Genomic DNA, 16,124 nt, shown 5'->3' on the forward strand with positions numbered 1-16,124 from the left:
GTTTCAAGTTCATTTCACAGAGGGGCAAACTGAAGCACAAAGATGTGGTAGAGGCTTACCCAGCATCACACAGAAAGTTCAGTCTTTCTTGATCCTCCTGGTTTTGGGAACCCAGGCCCAAAATTTACCACAGAAAGGACTCTCAGAGGTTGAGAAGCACTGTAGGCTTCTGCTTGAAACTCTTCCATGAATCTGAATAAGGTCTGTACCTGACCTAATAGTATTGGACTAGTTGGTTTTAATAACTTACTGTGGTTACTTAAGATGTTGTTATTAAGGAAAGCTGAGTGAAAGTGACACTGGGATTCTCTGTACTATTTCCCCAATTTCTGGTAAGTGTTACAACTGTTCCAGGGGCTTCCCTGGTGGCTCAGTGGTAAAGAACCTGCCATTTGCCAATGCAGGAGGCATGGGTTCGATCCCTGGTCTGGGAAGATCCTACATGCCATGGAGCAAGTAAGCCCGTGTGCCAGAACTTCTGAGCCCATGTTCTAGAGCCTGGGAACTACAATTCCTGAAGCCTCTGCACATCCTAGAGCCCGTGCTCCTTAACAAGAGAAGTCACTGCAGTGAGAAGCGTGAGCACCACAACTAGAGAACAGTCCCCGTTCACTGCAACTAGAGGAAAGCCTGAGCAACAATGATGACCCAGCACAGTCAAAAATAAATAAAATTATATTTTAAAAAACTGTTTCAAAATAAAAAGACAGATTTATTGAGTGCCTACTGTATGCCAGGCCTTGTTGTAGGAGCTGGGGATTCAGCAGTGAGCCAGACAAGTTCCCACCATGGAGGAGCTCACAGTGTGATAAGATCCCTGTACCCAGGGTTCTGTGTCCGGAGCCTGAAGTCTGATAGCTGTGGTTTGAATCCTGGTTCTGCCACGTCCCAGCTATGGGCATGTGTATAGCATTTAGTGCTATGTGAGTGTAGGATCTGTTGTTGTTCTTCTCCAGGTCACCTCTTCTAGGAAGCCTTCTCTGATTGCCTCAGACTTACTCTAGCACCTCTGCTGGGGTCCCCCAAGTCCCCATGTTTCCTCACCATATCTCTAACTCCTCTGCCTCTGCCTCCTCCACCCTCACTCTGACCTCACTGGAATGTCATTGGTAAGGGGTGTGTCTCCCCTGGGCTTTGCAGGTGGCTCCCTGGTAAAGAATCCACCTGCCAGTCCAAGAGACACAGGCTCCATTCCTGGGTCAGGAAGAACTCCTGGAAGAGGAAATGGCAGCCCACTCCAGTATTCTTGCCTGGAGAATCCCATGGATAGAGGAGCCTGGCGGCCTACAGTCCCTGGGATCGCAGAGTCGGCCATTCGCGCATCTCCCCTACTGGACAGGGAGCCTGATCTCCGGACCCGGTCTTTCCCGACTGCTGTGTCCGAAGTCGCCCAGCTCAGGAGGGCGCACATTGCAGGCTCTCGATAAACATAGTGAATGCCTGAACATTAAGGACGTTGGTAACTGGAGGTAGGGATTCAGGGGATGGGAGTTATCGGGTGAGATCCAGAGATCCCTGCCGCCTCCCCCAGTAGAATCCGCGCGGCCAATGGAACGCCGCGCAACAGCGCCCCATTGTGGTCGCTAGAATCCCGTGCGGATGAGGCGCTTCCAGCCCCAAGGCAGGAAGGTCGGGTGGGATCCCCACCCCGGCTACCGGGGGTACTCCCCGAGACCCCATGAACAACCAGCCGCGGACCCCAGCCCCTACCCCGGTCCGGGCCTCGACTCCGGTCCGGGGTTCGACCCTGCGCAAGACCTCCATCCAGGTTCGGACTCCGACTCCGAGCCCGGACTCGGGCCCGACCCGGATCACGACTCTGGTCCGGACGCCGGCTCTCATCCGGACCCTGACCCCCATCCGGACCCCAACTCCGGTCCGGACCCCGACTCCGGTCCCGCCCTCAACTCCGGTCCGGACCCCAACTCCGGCCCGGACCCCAACTCCGATCCCGCCCTCGACTCCGCTCCGGCCCCCGACTCCCGTCCGGCCCCCGACTCCTATCCGGCCCCCGACTCCTATCCGGCCCCCGACACCGATCGGGACCCCGACACTGATCCGGTTTTCGACTCCGGTCCAGATCCCAACTCCGGACCCGATCCAAACCCTGATCCCATCTCGGGTCCTGATTTCTGCCTTGGAATCCCTCCCCGACTCGGCTCTGCCTTCGGGCCCGCCCCTGGAACTTGAACCCACGCTCACTGTGTCACCTGCCAAGAACCTTGAGCCAACCCCGAGGGTGAAGCAGGTTTCATCAGTCGCCAATGGATTTCCTCCCATCCAAGAGCCCCTTCCTGCTGTTACTCCATTGGCCACCGACTTACAGTCCCCATCCCACGGGTCCCCTCTGGGGACAGACCCATCCACCACCAAGTTGATAGCTTCTTCTTCTGGACATGTCCCAGGGACGCCCATCCTAGGGGCCATCCAGGCCATCTTGCCGGTTCCTGCATTAGCCTCCATCAGTGGGAGCCTCAAAGCAGAAAACAAGATCATGATTCGAGTGGTCTACTGGTAAGGAGCTGTCCCTGCCCACACCTGCTTCTCCCTCTGGACCTGCTATTCTCTTTGGGACGGGAGAGCTCTGGGTTCATTCATTCACTCTCCTGCTGCTGTGGGCCAGGCCTTCAGGAGATAGAGGGCTGAGCCAAGCCATGTTTTCCTGGGGTCGGGGCAGGAGATGGCGGCAGGAAGAGGGAAGAGGAGGAATGGGAGAACTTCAGAGGCTGAGGGCTTAGAAGCAGCCTTTCTTGGGAGGTGGGTCTTAGGCTGCAACTTCTCAGTGATGAGGCTACCAAGTGGGGTGGGGAGGGTCGGATAGAAGTAGGGGGACCCAGGTAGCAAGGGAAAGGGGGAACACCCAATACAAAGGCCAGAGGGGTCCACATTTGTGATCCCAGAGCAGAATCTTTGTGTCAATGACAAGAATAAACAGCAGTGACCTTCCTTGACTTCCTTGAGACCCAGGACTGAATGTGGCTGGAGGTGAGGCTTTGTCTTCCCCTCCAGTCCCCCCCCAACCCTGCCCCTCCCCACCCCCATGTGATGATCTTTCTCTAGCTCTCCAACTCACTCTCTCTTTTCCTTTCCTCTTGTGATGTGTAGCTCTTTCTCCTTCTATCTCTCTTTCCCCCTCTCCCCCACCTCTTTTTCTCTGCCCATCTCCTCCTCCTCCTTCTTTTTTTGGTCAAACCTGTGCTTCATGCAAAGCTTCCCTGACCAAGGATCAAAGATCAAACCCATGCACCCATCAGTGGAAGTGTGAAATTTTAACCACTGGACCACCAGGGGGTTCCCCATCTTCTTTCTCTTTCTCTGACTCCATGGATTCATTCATTATTTTATTCACTGAACAATCATTTATTCAGCACCTGCCATGTGCTGACCCTATTCTCAGCATCAGAGACACAGCAGTGAATAAGACAAAGATGCCTGTGGCACTGACATTCTGATGTGGAGGGGCAGGAATGGGCAATAAACACAGCACATGGCAAGTTATCTAGTATCTTAGAAGGTGACCAGTGCTATGGACAAAAGGCATCTTGGGGGAGGGTGTCCCAGGTTAGCTGGAGTATCCTCAAGGAGGCAGTACTTGACCAAAGATCTGAAAGAGGGGTGAGAAGGAGCCTTTGAGCTACCAGGGAAAGAGTATTCTGCAGAGACAACAGCCAGTATAAAGATCCTGAGGCAAGGCATGCCTGGAGTGTTGGAAGAAGGGCTAGGAGGTCCCTATGGGTGGAGCCAGAGGGACAGAGGGAAGAGATGGAGCAGAGAGGCGATGGGGATGGATCCTGTTGGGGCTTGTGGACCATGGGGAGGACTGTGTTCTTTTTGTGTTCAGATGCTTCTGAGCAGGGGAGGGACAAGATCTGACTTCAGATCTTGTCTCTCTGGACTTCAGGAGATTCTAATGATGTATCTTCCTTCCACCTCTCTCTGCCTCCCTCCTCTCTGCCCTTGGCCCCCCAGTGGCCTCTGAAGCTACAGCCTTCGGGTAAGTAGTTTTGGCTTTGGAGGTGGGGGGAGTTTGGGCCACGATGTCTGGAAGGGGTTCCTGTTTTCCCTCCCCTCAAGACCTCTGACCCTGTGATCCCATAACCACATAATCCTGTCTCCTCCCCACAGTACATCCTACTGAGAAAGAGTCTGGAGCAGCAATTTCCAAACTCTCTAATCTTCGTGAGTGTTCTGGTAGCTTGGGAGAGTGGGGGGGGGGCGGCAATCAGGGCTCCAAGACCCCCCAAGGGACTTGGAGGGGAGTTCTTTGCCTCCACTAACCTCCAACATTCCCTCCCCAGGAGGAGGAAATATCTGCTCAGGCTACAGGGGAGTTTGAAGTGTTTGTGGATGGGAAACTGGTACATTCAAAGAAGGTGACTCTGAGCAAGATTCCTGGACAGGGAGGGAGGCTGGAGCTCCCAGGGGATGAGAGACATACATGTCTGTGCTCTTTCCCTTCTGTGCCCAGAATGGTGATGGCTTTGTGGATGAGGCCAAACTACAGACAATTGTGAACCTGCTCAATGAGGAGTTCAAGAATAGGGTAGCAGGCGACTAGTTGGCTGGAGGTGAGGTGAGGGCAGTGAGGTGGGAGGGGTGGAGGTTGGACTATGGGTGGGTGGGCAGGCAGAAGGCAGGGCCCTGTCTTGGATTCAAAGATACCTTAGCCCCAATCCTAGCTCAACCAGTCCTCACTGTTAAAATGAGGTTAAGTTATCTATATCCTTTTCTGAGCCTCAGTTTCCTCATCTGTAAAATGGGGTTGTTAATTCCATAAAATGTGTCTTATAAGGTAATAAATAGTGCACGACTCAGCATATGTCAGAGTAGGCTCAGCGTATATCAACTATACAGTTTTTTTTTTTTCAAATAACTTTTTTTTTAACTTTTAGTTGTAAAGCTGTGCTGTGGCAGTATTTGACAATAACAACATGTGACTTTTCACCTTAATGGAGTTAATTAAATTAATACATTAAAAGTTCAGTTATTAGTCCCACTAGCCACATTTCAAATGTTCACAGCCACATGTGGCAGCTGTTTTGGACAGTGCAGATACAGAACATGGAATCAACAATTGCAGAAAGTCCTATTGCTAATGTTGCCTTAATGTTTTAAAGCATAGACACAGCAATTTGTTTTCCACCAGTACTGGATTTTTAAAACCACTCACTATGTAGCTATTTGTAAGCTGCTACTGATTTAACACTTTGTCTATTGTGTATCTACTTTACAATTGTTTCCAGCTTTATTGAAGTGTAAGTGATGCATAAGAACCAGTACATGTTTAGAGCACACAAGTTGTTGAGTTTTGATACACTCGTCATAAGTATACCATAATCCCGGCAAAGATTCCCATCGGCGTGGATCAAGTTACATGTCCATCTCTGAATGAATCACTCAGAGCCAAGGGACTGTCACTACACTGCTCTCATTGGCAGTGCTATCACGGCCCGTCTTGAGTCACGTGTTTTTAACCTCACTGGGTTTCATTATAATAAAGTATTTCCTAAGTACCTACGAGGTGTGGTTCTAGGTCCTGGGGATGATACAGTGGTGAACCAAATAGACACAAGCCCTTGGCCTGGTGGAGCTGACAGTTAATGGAAGACAGTGAACAAGACCCTAGGAGAAGAGAAGGCCTTTCATTACCTTTTATTTCTTTTTCTGGCCGCACCGTTCAGCATGTCCAATCTCAGTTCCTCCATGCTGTACTGAGTCGCTCAGTCGTGTCTGACTCTTCGAAACCCCATGGACTATAGCCCCCCAGGCTCCTCTGTCTATGAGGATTCTCCAGGCAAGAATACTGGAGTGGGTTGCCATGCCCTCCTCTCTTACTTTCTCTACCAGGGATCAAACCTGTGCTTCTAGCGAAGTCCCTAGAAGGCGCTTTAGGAGATAAGTGATAAGAAGAAAAATAAAGTAGGGAAAAGGCTTTGGAGGCTGCTGGGGATTTTTTGCAACTCTAAGTTGAGTGGTCAGAGACAATCTCATTGGGAATGTGATATTTAAACACTTGAAGGATGTAAGGGACTGAAGCGAGTGAATATCCAGGGGAAAGTATTCTGGGCAGAAGGAACAGAAAGTGCAAGGGCCCTGTAATAGAAGTGTGTCTGGTTTGCTTCAAAAATGTCAAGGAGACTCTGGCAGGCATTATAAGCCCTGGAAATGGAAAATCTTAGAAAGGTGCCTGAACATAGTAAGCCCTACAAATGCTATTTTTTTTTTTAAGAGTTGCTGCTGTTATTATTATTATTTTTTCTTTCTTGTTTCCCCATTTCAGGAGCCTCAGCAGGATGGTGAGAAGGGCTGAAATGATGTCGAGTCAGGTCCTTTTCTGATGGCGGCTGGGACAAGGTCAGGGAGAGGTGAAGAGGGAAATACAGAGTCTGCCTGCCCGTGTTCTCGTCTGATTGCTACTGTCACCGCGCTCACTTCTGACATCTGGGGAAGTTGCCTGCTACCGTGCTCCCAGCATCTCCTGGACCGGGTGGGCGGGGACGGGGAGGCCAACTTGGAATAGAAGGCTACTCCTGTTGCTCCCCACCTGGTGTGGCCTCAACGTTCTCACACTGTCAAAGTCAATTTATTTCTTTTGTGGGATCTTTATTTCCCATGGCCTGGTTTGGAATTTGAAAACCTCCCATTTCATTGGCATTTGTAGGGGTTGAGTCAGAAATAGGAATGGTGGCAAGCCTCAAAAGACATTCCAAACTTCTATACCTGTCAATGTTCACTTTCGAAACCCACAGATCTTAGAATGTCAGTGCTGAGAGGGGTCTCAACTACCTGGGAGAAGACCATTCGTGCATTCAGCAGGCACTGATGAGCCCCCTGCTCACCATCTGTCTCCGTGGGGTCAGTAGGCACGTGCCAGAAGGCCCAGTGCAAGCCGTGGGAGTCAGACCTTTACCACGGAGCTGCTGTCTGACTTCCAACAGGGGACACTACCTCTCTGATTCTCAATTTCTCCTGCAAAATGACCGTCATACTGCTTAATTATGAAATTTCCAAAGTTTGATAGAGGATACATAGGTTTCAGTTAGAAGTAGATTTGGGGGGACTTTCCTGGTAGTTCAGCTGGTAAAGAATCTGCCTGCCATGCAGGAGACCCCAGTTCGATAGCTGGGTCGGGAAGATCCCCTGGAGAAGGGATAGGCTACCCACTCCAGTATTCTTGGGCTTCCCTAGTGGCTCAGAGGGTAGAGAATTCACCTGCAATGCAGGAGACCTGGGTTCAATCCCTGGGTTGGGAAGATCACCTGGAGGAGCATGTGGCAACCCACTCCAGTATTCTTGCCTGGAGAATCCCCATGGACAGAGGAGCCTGGGGGGCTACCGTCCATGGGGTCACAGAGAGTCCGACACGACTGAGCAACTAAGTGCAGCACTGTTGGTCCAATGTTAAGAATCTGCCTACCGATGCAGGGAACATGGGTTTGATCCCTGGTCTGGGAACTAAGATTCCACCTGCTGAGGGGCAACTAAGCCCGTGAGCCACAACTACTGAAGCCTGCGTGCCCTAGAGCCCTTGCTCTGCAACAAGAGAAGCCACTGCAGTGACCGCACACCACAACTAGAGGAAGCCCACATGTAGCAACAAAGACCCAGGGCAGCCAAAATAAATAAATAAAATGTAAAAAGTAGACATTGGTTAGGATGGCTCTTGCCTTCGAGTAACAACAAGCTGGACCGTCAGTGGCTCACAAAAGATGTGCTCAGTCACTTCAGTCGTGTCTGACTCTTTGTGACGCTATGGACTGTAGCCCGCCAGGTTCCTCTGGGATTCTTCAGGCAAGAACCCTTGAGTGGGTTGCTCTTTCCTACTTCAGGGGATCTTCCTGACCCAGGGATTGAACTCAAGTCTCTTATGCCTCTTGCATTAGCAATCAGGTTCTTCACCACTTAGCACCACCTCAGACAACAGAAACAGCAAATGATTTTGATTTCAAACTGGTGGGGGAGGGCTGAGTTTAGCCAGCTGTCCAGCTCTGCCATGGGAAGCCCGGAGTTTTTCTCCACTTCTTTTCTGCCATCATCAGTGTATGACGATGTGTTGGCTTTGGAGCTCATGCATGTGATTTCATCATTGCGCCCCTACCGGTTATGTCTGTTTTCTAGGCAGAAGAGGGTAGAAGAAGGCAAGGACATGCCCACTGGATCACTTTATTAGGAGAGTAAAACTTTCCCAGAAGTCCCACTCAGTCTTCTGTTGTGACTCCAAGACAATGCCCTGCCCCCTGCCTACCCATCCACCCACAGCCCAGCCTGCACCCTTCCCCACTCCCCTCCCTCACCGCACCTCCAGTTCACCAGCTGCCTACTACCTTTTCCTGATCTCATTAATAGTGTGTATAAATTTTCTGTATCCTGGCCTCATCCACAAAGCTGTCTGGATTATGAGAACAGGGAGTGATTCAGCAGAGGTTGAGTAGGGATAGGAAGCAACAGCTGGGGATGCCATGAAGCCCCCATTCTGATACATACACTAGCATTGGGAGCATGTGAGCAAGAGAGCAGTGGGTGAATCAAAGGGTTTGACTCGAGTTCTTAATATGTCATAAAGTGAAAGTGAAGTTGCTCAGTCATGTCCGACTCTTTGCGACCCCATGGACTGTAGCCCACCAGGCTCCTCCATCCATGGAATTTTCCAGCCAAGAGTACTGGAGTGGGTTGCCGTTTCCTTCTCCAAGGGATCTTCCTGACCCAGGGATTTTTTTTCTTTTTAAGTTTGAGAAAGTTTATGATTATCAGGATTTGTATACATGATCACAATCAAAACAAAGAGATAAACCAAAGAACAGGACTTTTTTAACCCCCCTGAAAGCATAATAAATTACAATTTCTGGTCAAATGTTATTCCTATGCTATATTCATTGTGATCTCATTTTCCATTTTATACTCTGGCATTTCTTTTCTGAATACAGGTTACATATAATATTTTGTGTTAACTCCCTAGTCCTAATACCACAAAGTCACCTGTTTTACCATGGGTATATTTTTATCATTTAGAGTAGGATATGCTTGTTAATAAGCCAGTTATACTTAAGTAACTTTGTGAATGCAAAAACATTGAGAAGTAAGAACAAATAATGGAGTTATTATTTCACAGATCCTCATTCAAGTTCAGGAAAATTACTTCCAGAAAGCTGCAATTCTGCCAAATATATTCTATGTTTAAATGGAATCTGAAAAGTGAAATTACTGGAAGCCTTTGATGGTTCACTAGACATTGTGTGCTTTAAATAGTTCAACACTGTTATGCTTGATAATCAAGAGTAAATTAATAGGCTAACATTTTAAAATATATACTTTAATTAAGGTATAAAGTATATAAACAATCAGGTAAGCTTATAGAGAAGCTGACCAAGATACATAAATTAGGAGATATAAGTGTCTATCAATTTTCTATTACTTCATCTTTTTTTTTTCCTTTTTACAGAATATTTATTAAAGTTGTTTAATATACAATTTCTCATTTGTCATTTTGGAAGTCCTTTTTTAGAAAGCCTCTTCTTTGTCTGATGACAACAGCCACATTGTCAGTGATTATTCTGAACCTCCACATTGGATAAATTCAATTTCTTCTTGAGACACAAGTTTCCTTCTGTGTTTCTGAGGTAAAGTTTGTCTTATCTCTGCGGTGTCTCGTGGACCCTGATGCATCAGCCAGTCTGGCGATTTACTTCCCTTAGAATGCTATGAGGGAGAAGGCAATGGCACCCCACTCCAGTCCTCTTGCCTGGAAAATCCCGTGGACGGAGGAGCCTGGTGGGCTGCAGTCCACGAGGTCGCTAAGAGTTGGACACAACTGAGCGACTTTCCTTTCGCTTTTCACTTTCATGCATTGGAGAAGGAAATGGCAACCCACTCCAGTGTTCTTGCCTGGAGAATCCCAGGGACGGGGGAGCCTGGTGGGCTGCCATCTATGGGGTCGCACAGAGTCAGACACGACTGAAGTGACTTAGCAGCTGTGGCAGCAGAATGCTGTGAAATTGAAGAAGTATGAGATGGTAGTCCCGCTGATCTTAGAACTTCTGAGACATTTGGTTTAGGATGTCTCTTCTGTCAGGGAAACTTATTAATGGAGTCTGTGGCTTGACTACCTAAACGAACCTGCTGGCAGACGCCATCTTGCTGCCCACCATGACCCCCGAGAAGGGGCAACTTCCGGGGCGCTGGCGAGCCGCAGTTATATCAGGAGTCCTGGGCGGCTGGGGGCCCTGACCCAGGGATTGAACCCGGGTCTCCCGCATTGCAGGCAGACGCTTTTACCGTCTGAGCCAACAGGGAAGCCCAATATGTCATAAGATAAATATAAGGAACCATAAGGTAGTAATTTAATAAAGGTTTTTATTGTAAGCAGAATTCTAAGGTGATCCTCAAAGACCTACACCTTCATATAACCCCCACCCCTTTTTTACAAACAAACATGTTTATTTATTTGGCTGTGCCTGGTGTTAGTTGCAGCACAAAGGATCTTCTTTGCTGCCGGTGGCACCTTTAGTTGCAGTAGCATGTGGAACCTTTTTTTTTTTTTTTTAATTGCGGCATGTGGGATCTAATTCCCTAAACAGGGATTGAACCCAGGCCCCCTGCATTGGGAGTGGAGCGTCTTAACCACTGGACCACTGGGGAAGTCCTGGGTTCAGTTACTGTGTCCTTCATTTCTGGTAGTTCTTCATATTTTTTAGCTCTTTTGTTAAAAAAAAAAAAAGTCTAACTTCTCACTCTGTATATCTGTTCTCCTCCTAAGTTCTTTATCATCTTTGTGATAATTACTCTGAAAACTTCTCAGGCAGATTGCCTCTCTCTACCTTGTTCTTCTGGAGTTTTATCTTGTTCTGCCATCTGAGACATAGTCCTCTACCATCTCATCTTGTGTAAGTTGCCGTTTGTCTTTTTATGTATGTGGCAGGTCAGTTAAGATTTTTTTCTTTTTTTTTTTTTAGTTTTTTGAATGTGGAGTTATTTTTCTTTTTCTTTTTTAAAAATTTTATTTATTCTGTAGTTTTGGTTCTGCTGGATCTCCGTTTCTACATGAGGGCTTTTCTCCTAGTTGCAGTGAGTGGAGACTGGGGGCTGCCCTTTAGCTGTGGTGAGCAGGCTTCTCATCACAGGGGTATTTTTCTTTTTAAAAATTTTATTTTTATTTTAAATTAATTTTATTTTAATAAATTTTTAATAAAATTTTTAAATAAAAATTTTTAATAAAATTTAAAATTTTTATTTTTAATTAATTTATTTTAATTGGAAGATAATTACTTTAATATTGTGGTGGGTTTGGTCATAGATTGACATGAATCAGCCATGGGTGCATGTGTCCCCCCATCCTCAACCCCCCTCCCACCTCCCTCCACACCCCATCCCTCTGGGTTGTCCCAGAGCACTGTAGTTACATTTCTTGACCTTGGAACAGTGACCCTCTGTAGGATGCAGCCTATGTATCCTAGCAGTGCACTCCCCTCTCGTCAACCAAGCTATATGCTCTGGGGGTTCCCCCTAAGTGGGCTCTGTGGGTCTTTCTGTAACGGAGGGCTCCCTGTGTGGGTAATCTGATAGGCTTGGTTGGCCCCCACTCAGGTCGGTTGCCAAGCCCTGACTTGTGTGAGTGCTGCTGGCTGTTGTTTGGGGGGGAGTGGGGTCTGGTCATGAGGTGGCTGGTTGCAGAATACTAGGCGCCCCAGGGCTAGCGCTGGCTAACTGGTGGATGGAGTCAGAGTCCTGAGGACTCTGGGGCTGTTGCCCACCCACTGGCAGGTGAAGCTAAGTCTTGGGGTTAGTGCCAGAATACTGGCAGGTACAACTGGCTCCTGGCATCTGGCTGCAGTGGTCAAGGATCCCAGAGCTCATTTCAGATCATTGATGGTGCAGTAGGGGTGGGAGGTGGCTCCTGACACCGCTGGATATGAGCTCTGGCGTGTCCCAAAGGTTCATTGGCCTGCTAGTGGCTTCTGGGGCCAGGGTAGGGTTCTGGCCTGCACTGGGAGATCATAGCCTTTTCTCTTTTTTTGTGACTGCACTGGCTTTTTAGTGCTGCATGCAGGCTTTCTCTAGCTGTGGAGAGCAGGGGCTGCTCCCTAGTTGCGGTGTGTAGGCTTCTCTTGTGGAGCACAGGCTCTGGGGTGCAGCGGCTTCAGGAGTTGTGCTTCATCGCTCAGTAGTTGCTGTTGAGTCCTGCCCCAGGCTACAGGTGCAAGGCTTTGCACCAAGGCCACAGAAGCAGAGCCCAGAACCAAGGTCACCTCCGAAGCTGGCTGACCCCCTTTGTAACCTTTCCAAAAGCCCCCTGATCATCACTAACAAGCTGCCTGACCCCCAATTAGGCAAAGATGTCAGTAAACACCCTATGGCGCACCACCCAATCACCTAAGGCAATCTTCCAGCAGAAATTTTGTCTGGAGGCTATGAAAGTTGGCTAGTAGCCCCGGAAATGCTTCGCCTCTTCCTTGAGCTAAGCCCGCCGTTTTAACAGCATCTCCTGTTCAATAAATTCTACTCTCCCCTCATTCTGCCTTGTGTCTGGAAATTCTTTTCCAACCTGAATTCGGACCAAGACAGGAGGGACCATGGCTCTGCCCCTCTAGTCGCCTGGCCGGAGGCATCCAGAACCCACACCCCGCAGGCGGCTGGGCGGGGCCCGGTTCCCGCACCCACGAGCCAACGTGGCAGCCGCCGCGCTCTCTGGGCCAAATGCTCCTCAACCTGTCTGCTACTGATGTCTCTGTTTCCACCGGGAGTCACAGTCACCCCCATCTCCGCAGGAGGCTCTCCAAGACCAGCAGGTAGGTCTGGCCCAGGCTCCCACCAAATCGCTGCTTTTGCCCTGGGTTCAGTGCAAAGTGCCTTTTGAAAGGGACGTTCCCCACCTCCCCGAGTTCTGTGGGGCTCCCACAATCCGGCACTGAAGTGAAGTGTTAGTTGCTCCATCCTGTCTGACTCTTTGCGACCCCATGAACTATAACCCACCAGGCTCCTCTGTCCATGGGATTCTCCAGGCAAGAATACTGGAGTGAATTGCCATTCCCTTCTCCAGGGAATCTTCCCGACCCAGGGATTGAACCTAGGTCTCCTGCATTGCAGGCAGATTCATAACCCTTTGGGCCACCAGGGAAGCCCCGCTGAACTTTAAAGCCAAATGCTCAGGGGGCTCATCTTCCTGGTGCCGAGGTCAGGGCTGGGGACCCTGATGTGGTGCTCAGAACTCTCTCTCCTGAGGGAGAGCCTCCACAGAACGTCTGTTCTCCAGCTTGTGGGTTGCCCACCCTGGGGTATAGGATTTGATTGTATCACGAGTCTACCCTCCCACCTGTCGCACCATGGTTCCTTCCCTGAGTCTTTTTGAAAGTATGTGGTTTTTTCCTACTTACGTGGCTGCACCAGGTCTTAGTTGAGGCAGGTAGGCTCTTTAGTTGGTGCATGTGGGATCTAGTTCCCTGACCAGGGATTGAACCTGGGCCCTGGAGTTGCAGCCACTGAACCACCAGGCAAGTTCCCCTCCCTAGGTCTTTTTTTTTTTTTTTGGTCCCACAGCGAGGCATGCAGGATCTTAGTTCCCTCACCAGGGATTGAACCCGAGCTCTATGCAATGGGAGCACGGATTCTTAACCGCTGGACCACTAGGGAAGCTCCCATTTGGCAGGCTCCAACTCCTTTTCATTGATGGCTGTTCTGCCGACAGCCGTGACCCCAGCGCGCTGGTGAGAGGAGGTGAGCCCAGGGCCTCTTCACTCTGCTGCCTTGGCTGCTTTTGTATTATTTCTTTATCTTTCTTTTTTTTGAGTTGGAGTAGACCCAGGGTTACAGCAGTGCCCCCTCCCAAGCCCATTTTTGTTATTTTGGTTTTGATGCTCTGTTCTACTTGACAGAACAATGTCCAAATCTACATGATGGGGTCATGGTCCATCAGAGACATAAGGCTAAAGAGGCTTCATGTAGCTCCTTGGCAGCTGGGTTGGTGGCCTGGTATTCAGGCCTCCTCCGGAAGCCTGTCCTTTCTCTTCCTGGCTGAGCCAGCGCTGGCTTTTCTTTTTCCCCCACGCTGCTTGGCTTGTGAGATCTTAGCTCCCCAACCAAGGATCGAACCCCGGCCCTTGGCAGTGAGAGCGCAAGGGTCCTAACCACTGAACTTCCAGGGAATTCCCTCCTATTATTTCTTTTTTTAAATATAAATTTATTTTAATTGGAGGCTAATTACTTTACAAAATTGTAGTGGTTTTGCCATACATTGACATGAATCCCCGACGGGTGTACATGTGTTCCCCACCCTGAACCTCCCTCCCACCCTATTATTTCTTTAAATAAATTCTCAACCCTCTCCTCTCTTCTCCTGAGACACCCACTCCCCTAATGTTGCCGTTGCTAAAACAGATAGCCCTCCTAGAATTTCCTCATTTAAAAAATCTTATTGCTACTTTCTCTTCTACTTGTATTACTTATAGATTTCTATCTTCAAGCTTGCTAATTGTCTTTTTCAAACATTGTGTGCTCTATTTCCAATGCTTTCTGGTGCATTCTTCATCTCATCTACTGAATTGTCCCGCTCCAGAATTTGTAATTTCTCTTTAGAGTTTCAATTTCTTTGGTAAAGTATTTCATCTGTTCATTAATTTTAATCCCGAGTTCACTGAACTACCTTTCTGAATTTTCTTGTAGCTCTTTGATTTTCTTCATAGAACTATTTTGAATTCTCTACCAGGGAGATATCAACACTCTGCAAGTTCAAGTTTAGTTTCTGGAGGATTGTCACTTTCTTTTGGGTCACAGTGTTTCCGTGGTTCTTCATGGTTCTTGACGCGTTGCTCCTCTGCCGTTGTATCTGAAGTATGGTGCTAACGATTTAACAGGTTAGAAATTGAGGCATTCCAGAGAGTTCCCTGGCGGTCCAGTGGTTAGGACTCTGAACGCTCATTGTCAAGGGCCAGTGTTCAAATCCCGATTTGGGAACTAAAGTACCGCGAGCGAGGGGAGACCTGCAAGAAAAAGTTGAGGCGTTTCTCCCATTTTCCAGTAGGTGGCGCTATAGCCCAAGGTTTGGATTTCTCTTTTCGGCGCTGCCTCTGGTTACACTGGCCTTTGCCACCCTCCATGGCTTTTATGGTTGCTCCAAACCCTCCTTATTGCTCCTTGTGCCTCTGGAGGCACCGATGCCTTGTTTCTGCCAGTATTGCTGGTATCGCCGCCTGGGGCTCGGAGACCGTGGGCTCTTCGCTTGCTTTCGGGATCCGCGCTCCTTGCAGACTCCGCCCCCTGAGGGGAGGGCGAGGGTGGCGGGGAGCTGGGTTGCACCTGGCTCCTCTGCCGTGTCCAGGGTTGTAAGGTTTGTCCCCGCCCAACCCCCTCTACGTGTGCAGATGTGTGGCATTCTCTGGACACCTGGTCTGGTGGACCGAGGTGCCTTTATTGTGTTGTGAATGTTTTAGTGGCTGTAGATTGAAGAGCAGAGTTTTTCATCTGCCAAGTTGCTGATGTTATCTTCTGAAAGTTATTTTTCGTGCCTGCTTCAGTCGTTTCAGTTGTGTCCAACGCTTTGCGACCCTATGGGCGGACTGTAGCCTGTCAGGCTCCTCTGTCCATGGGATTCTCCAGGCAAGAATATTAGAGTGGTTTGCCGTTTCTCCTCCAGGGAGCTTGGGTTTGATCCCTGGGCAGGGAACTAAAATCTCACATACGCTGAGCAGCCAAAAGGTTTTTTAAAAAGTGGAATTTTTCTTCAGATTGCAACATAAATATTCTGCCTGAGTTTCTAGCCTTCACATTCAAGACCACAACATGAGCTTTACCTGTTACCAGACTGCTGGCTTCGCCTTCGAATTTGGACTTGCCAGCCTCCACAATCCTGTGAGCCAGTTCCTTAAAATCTCTTTTTCTCTTTGTCTGTACAGTATGCATGTTCAGTTGCTTCAGTCATGTCTGCCTCTTTGAAACCCTATGGATTGTAGCCCACCAGGCTCCTCTGTGTGGGATTCTTCGGGCAAAGAATACTGGAGTGAGTTGCCATGCCCTCCTCCAGGGGATCTTCCCGACCCAGGGATCGAACCCATGTCTCTTATGTCTCCTTTATTGGCAGGCGGGTTCTTTACCACAAGTGCCACCTGGGAAGCCCGTATACAGTATATATGTATACA

General features: G+C 48.9%; 1 protein-coding gene and 1 pseudogene across 1 annotated transcript; one reads left to right on the forward strand and one right to left on the reverse strand.

Moving 5' to 3' along the window:
• Window positions 1–1,678: 1,678 nt before the first annotated feature.
• On the forward strand, window positions 1,679–6,372 carry SELENOV (selenoprotein V). Its single transcript, XM_065920587.1, has 6 exons — window positions 1,679–2,514; window positions 3,970–3,994; window positions 4,126–4,179; window positions 4,299–4,373; window positions 4,469–4,568; window positions 6,281–6,372. Exons 1-5 carry the CDS (start codon window positions 1,679–1,681, stop codon window positions 4,556–4,558), a joined length of 1,080 nt encoding a protein of 359 aa, XP_065776659.1. The 3' UTR covers window positions 4,559–4,568; window positions 6,281–6,372.
• A 3,174-nt stretch (window positions 6,373–9,546) lies between these two features.
• On the reverse strand, window positions 9,547–10,145 carry LOC136158771 (alpha-ketoglutarate dehydrogenase component 4-like; annotated as a pseudogene).
• Window positions 10,146–16,124: the final 5,979 nt, after the last annotated feature.

The sequence above is a fragment of the Muntiacus reevesi genome, chromosome 2 (genome assembly GCF_963930625.1).
Source record: "Muntiacus reevesi chromosome 2, mMunRee1.1, whole genome shotgun sequence".
Lineage (NCBI taxonomy): Eukaryota > Metazoa > Chordata > Mammalia > Artiodactyla > Cervidae > Muntiacus > Muntiacus reevesi.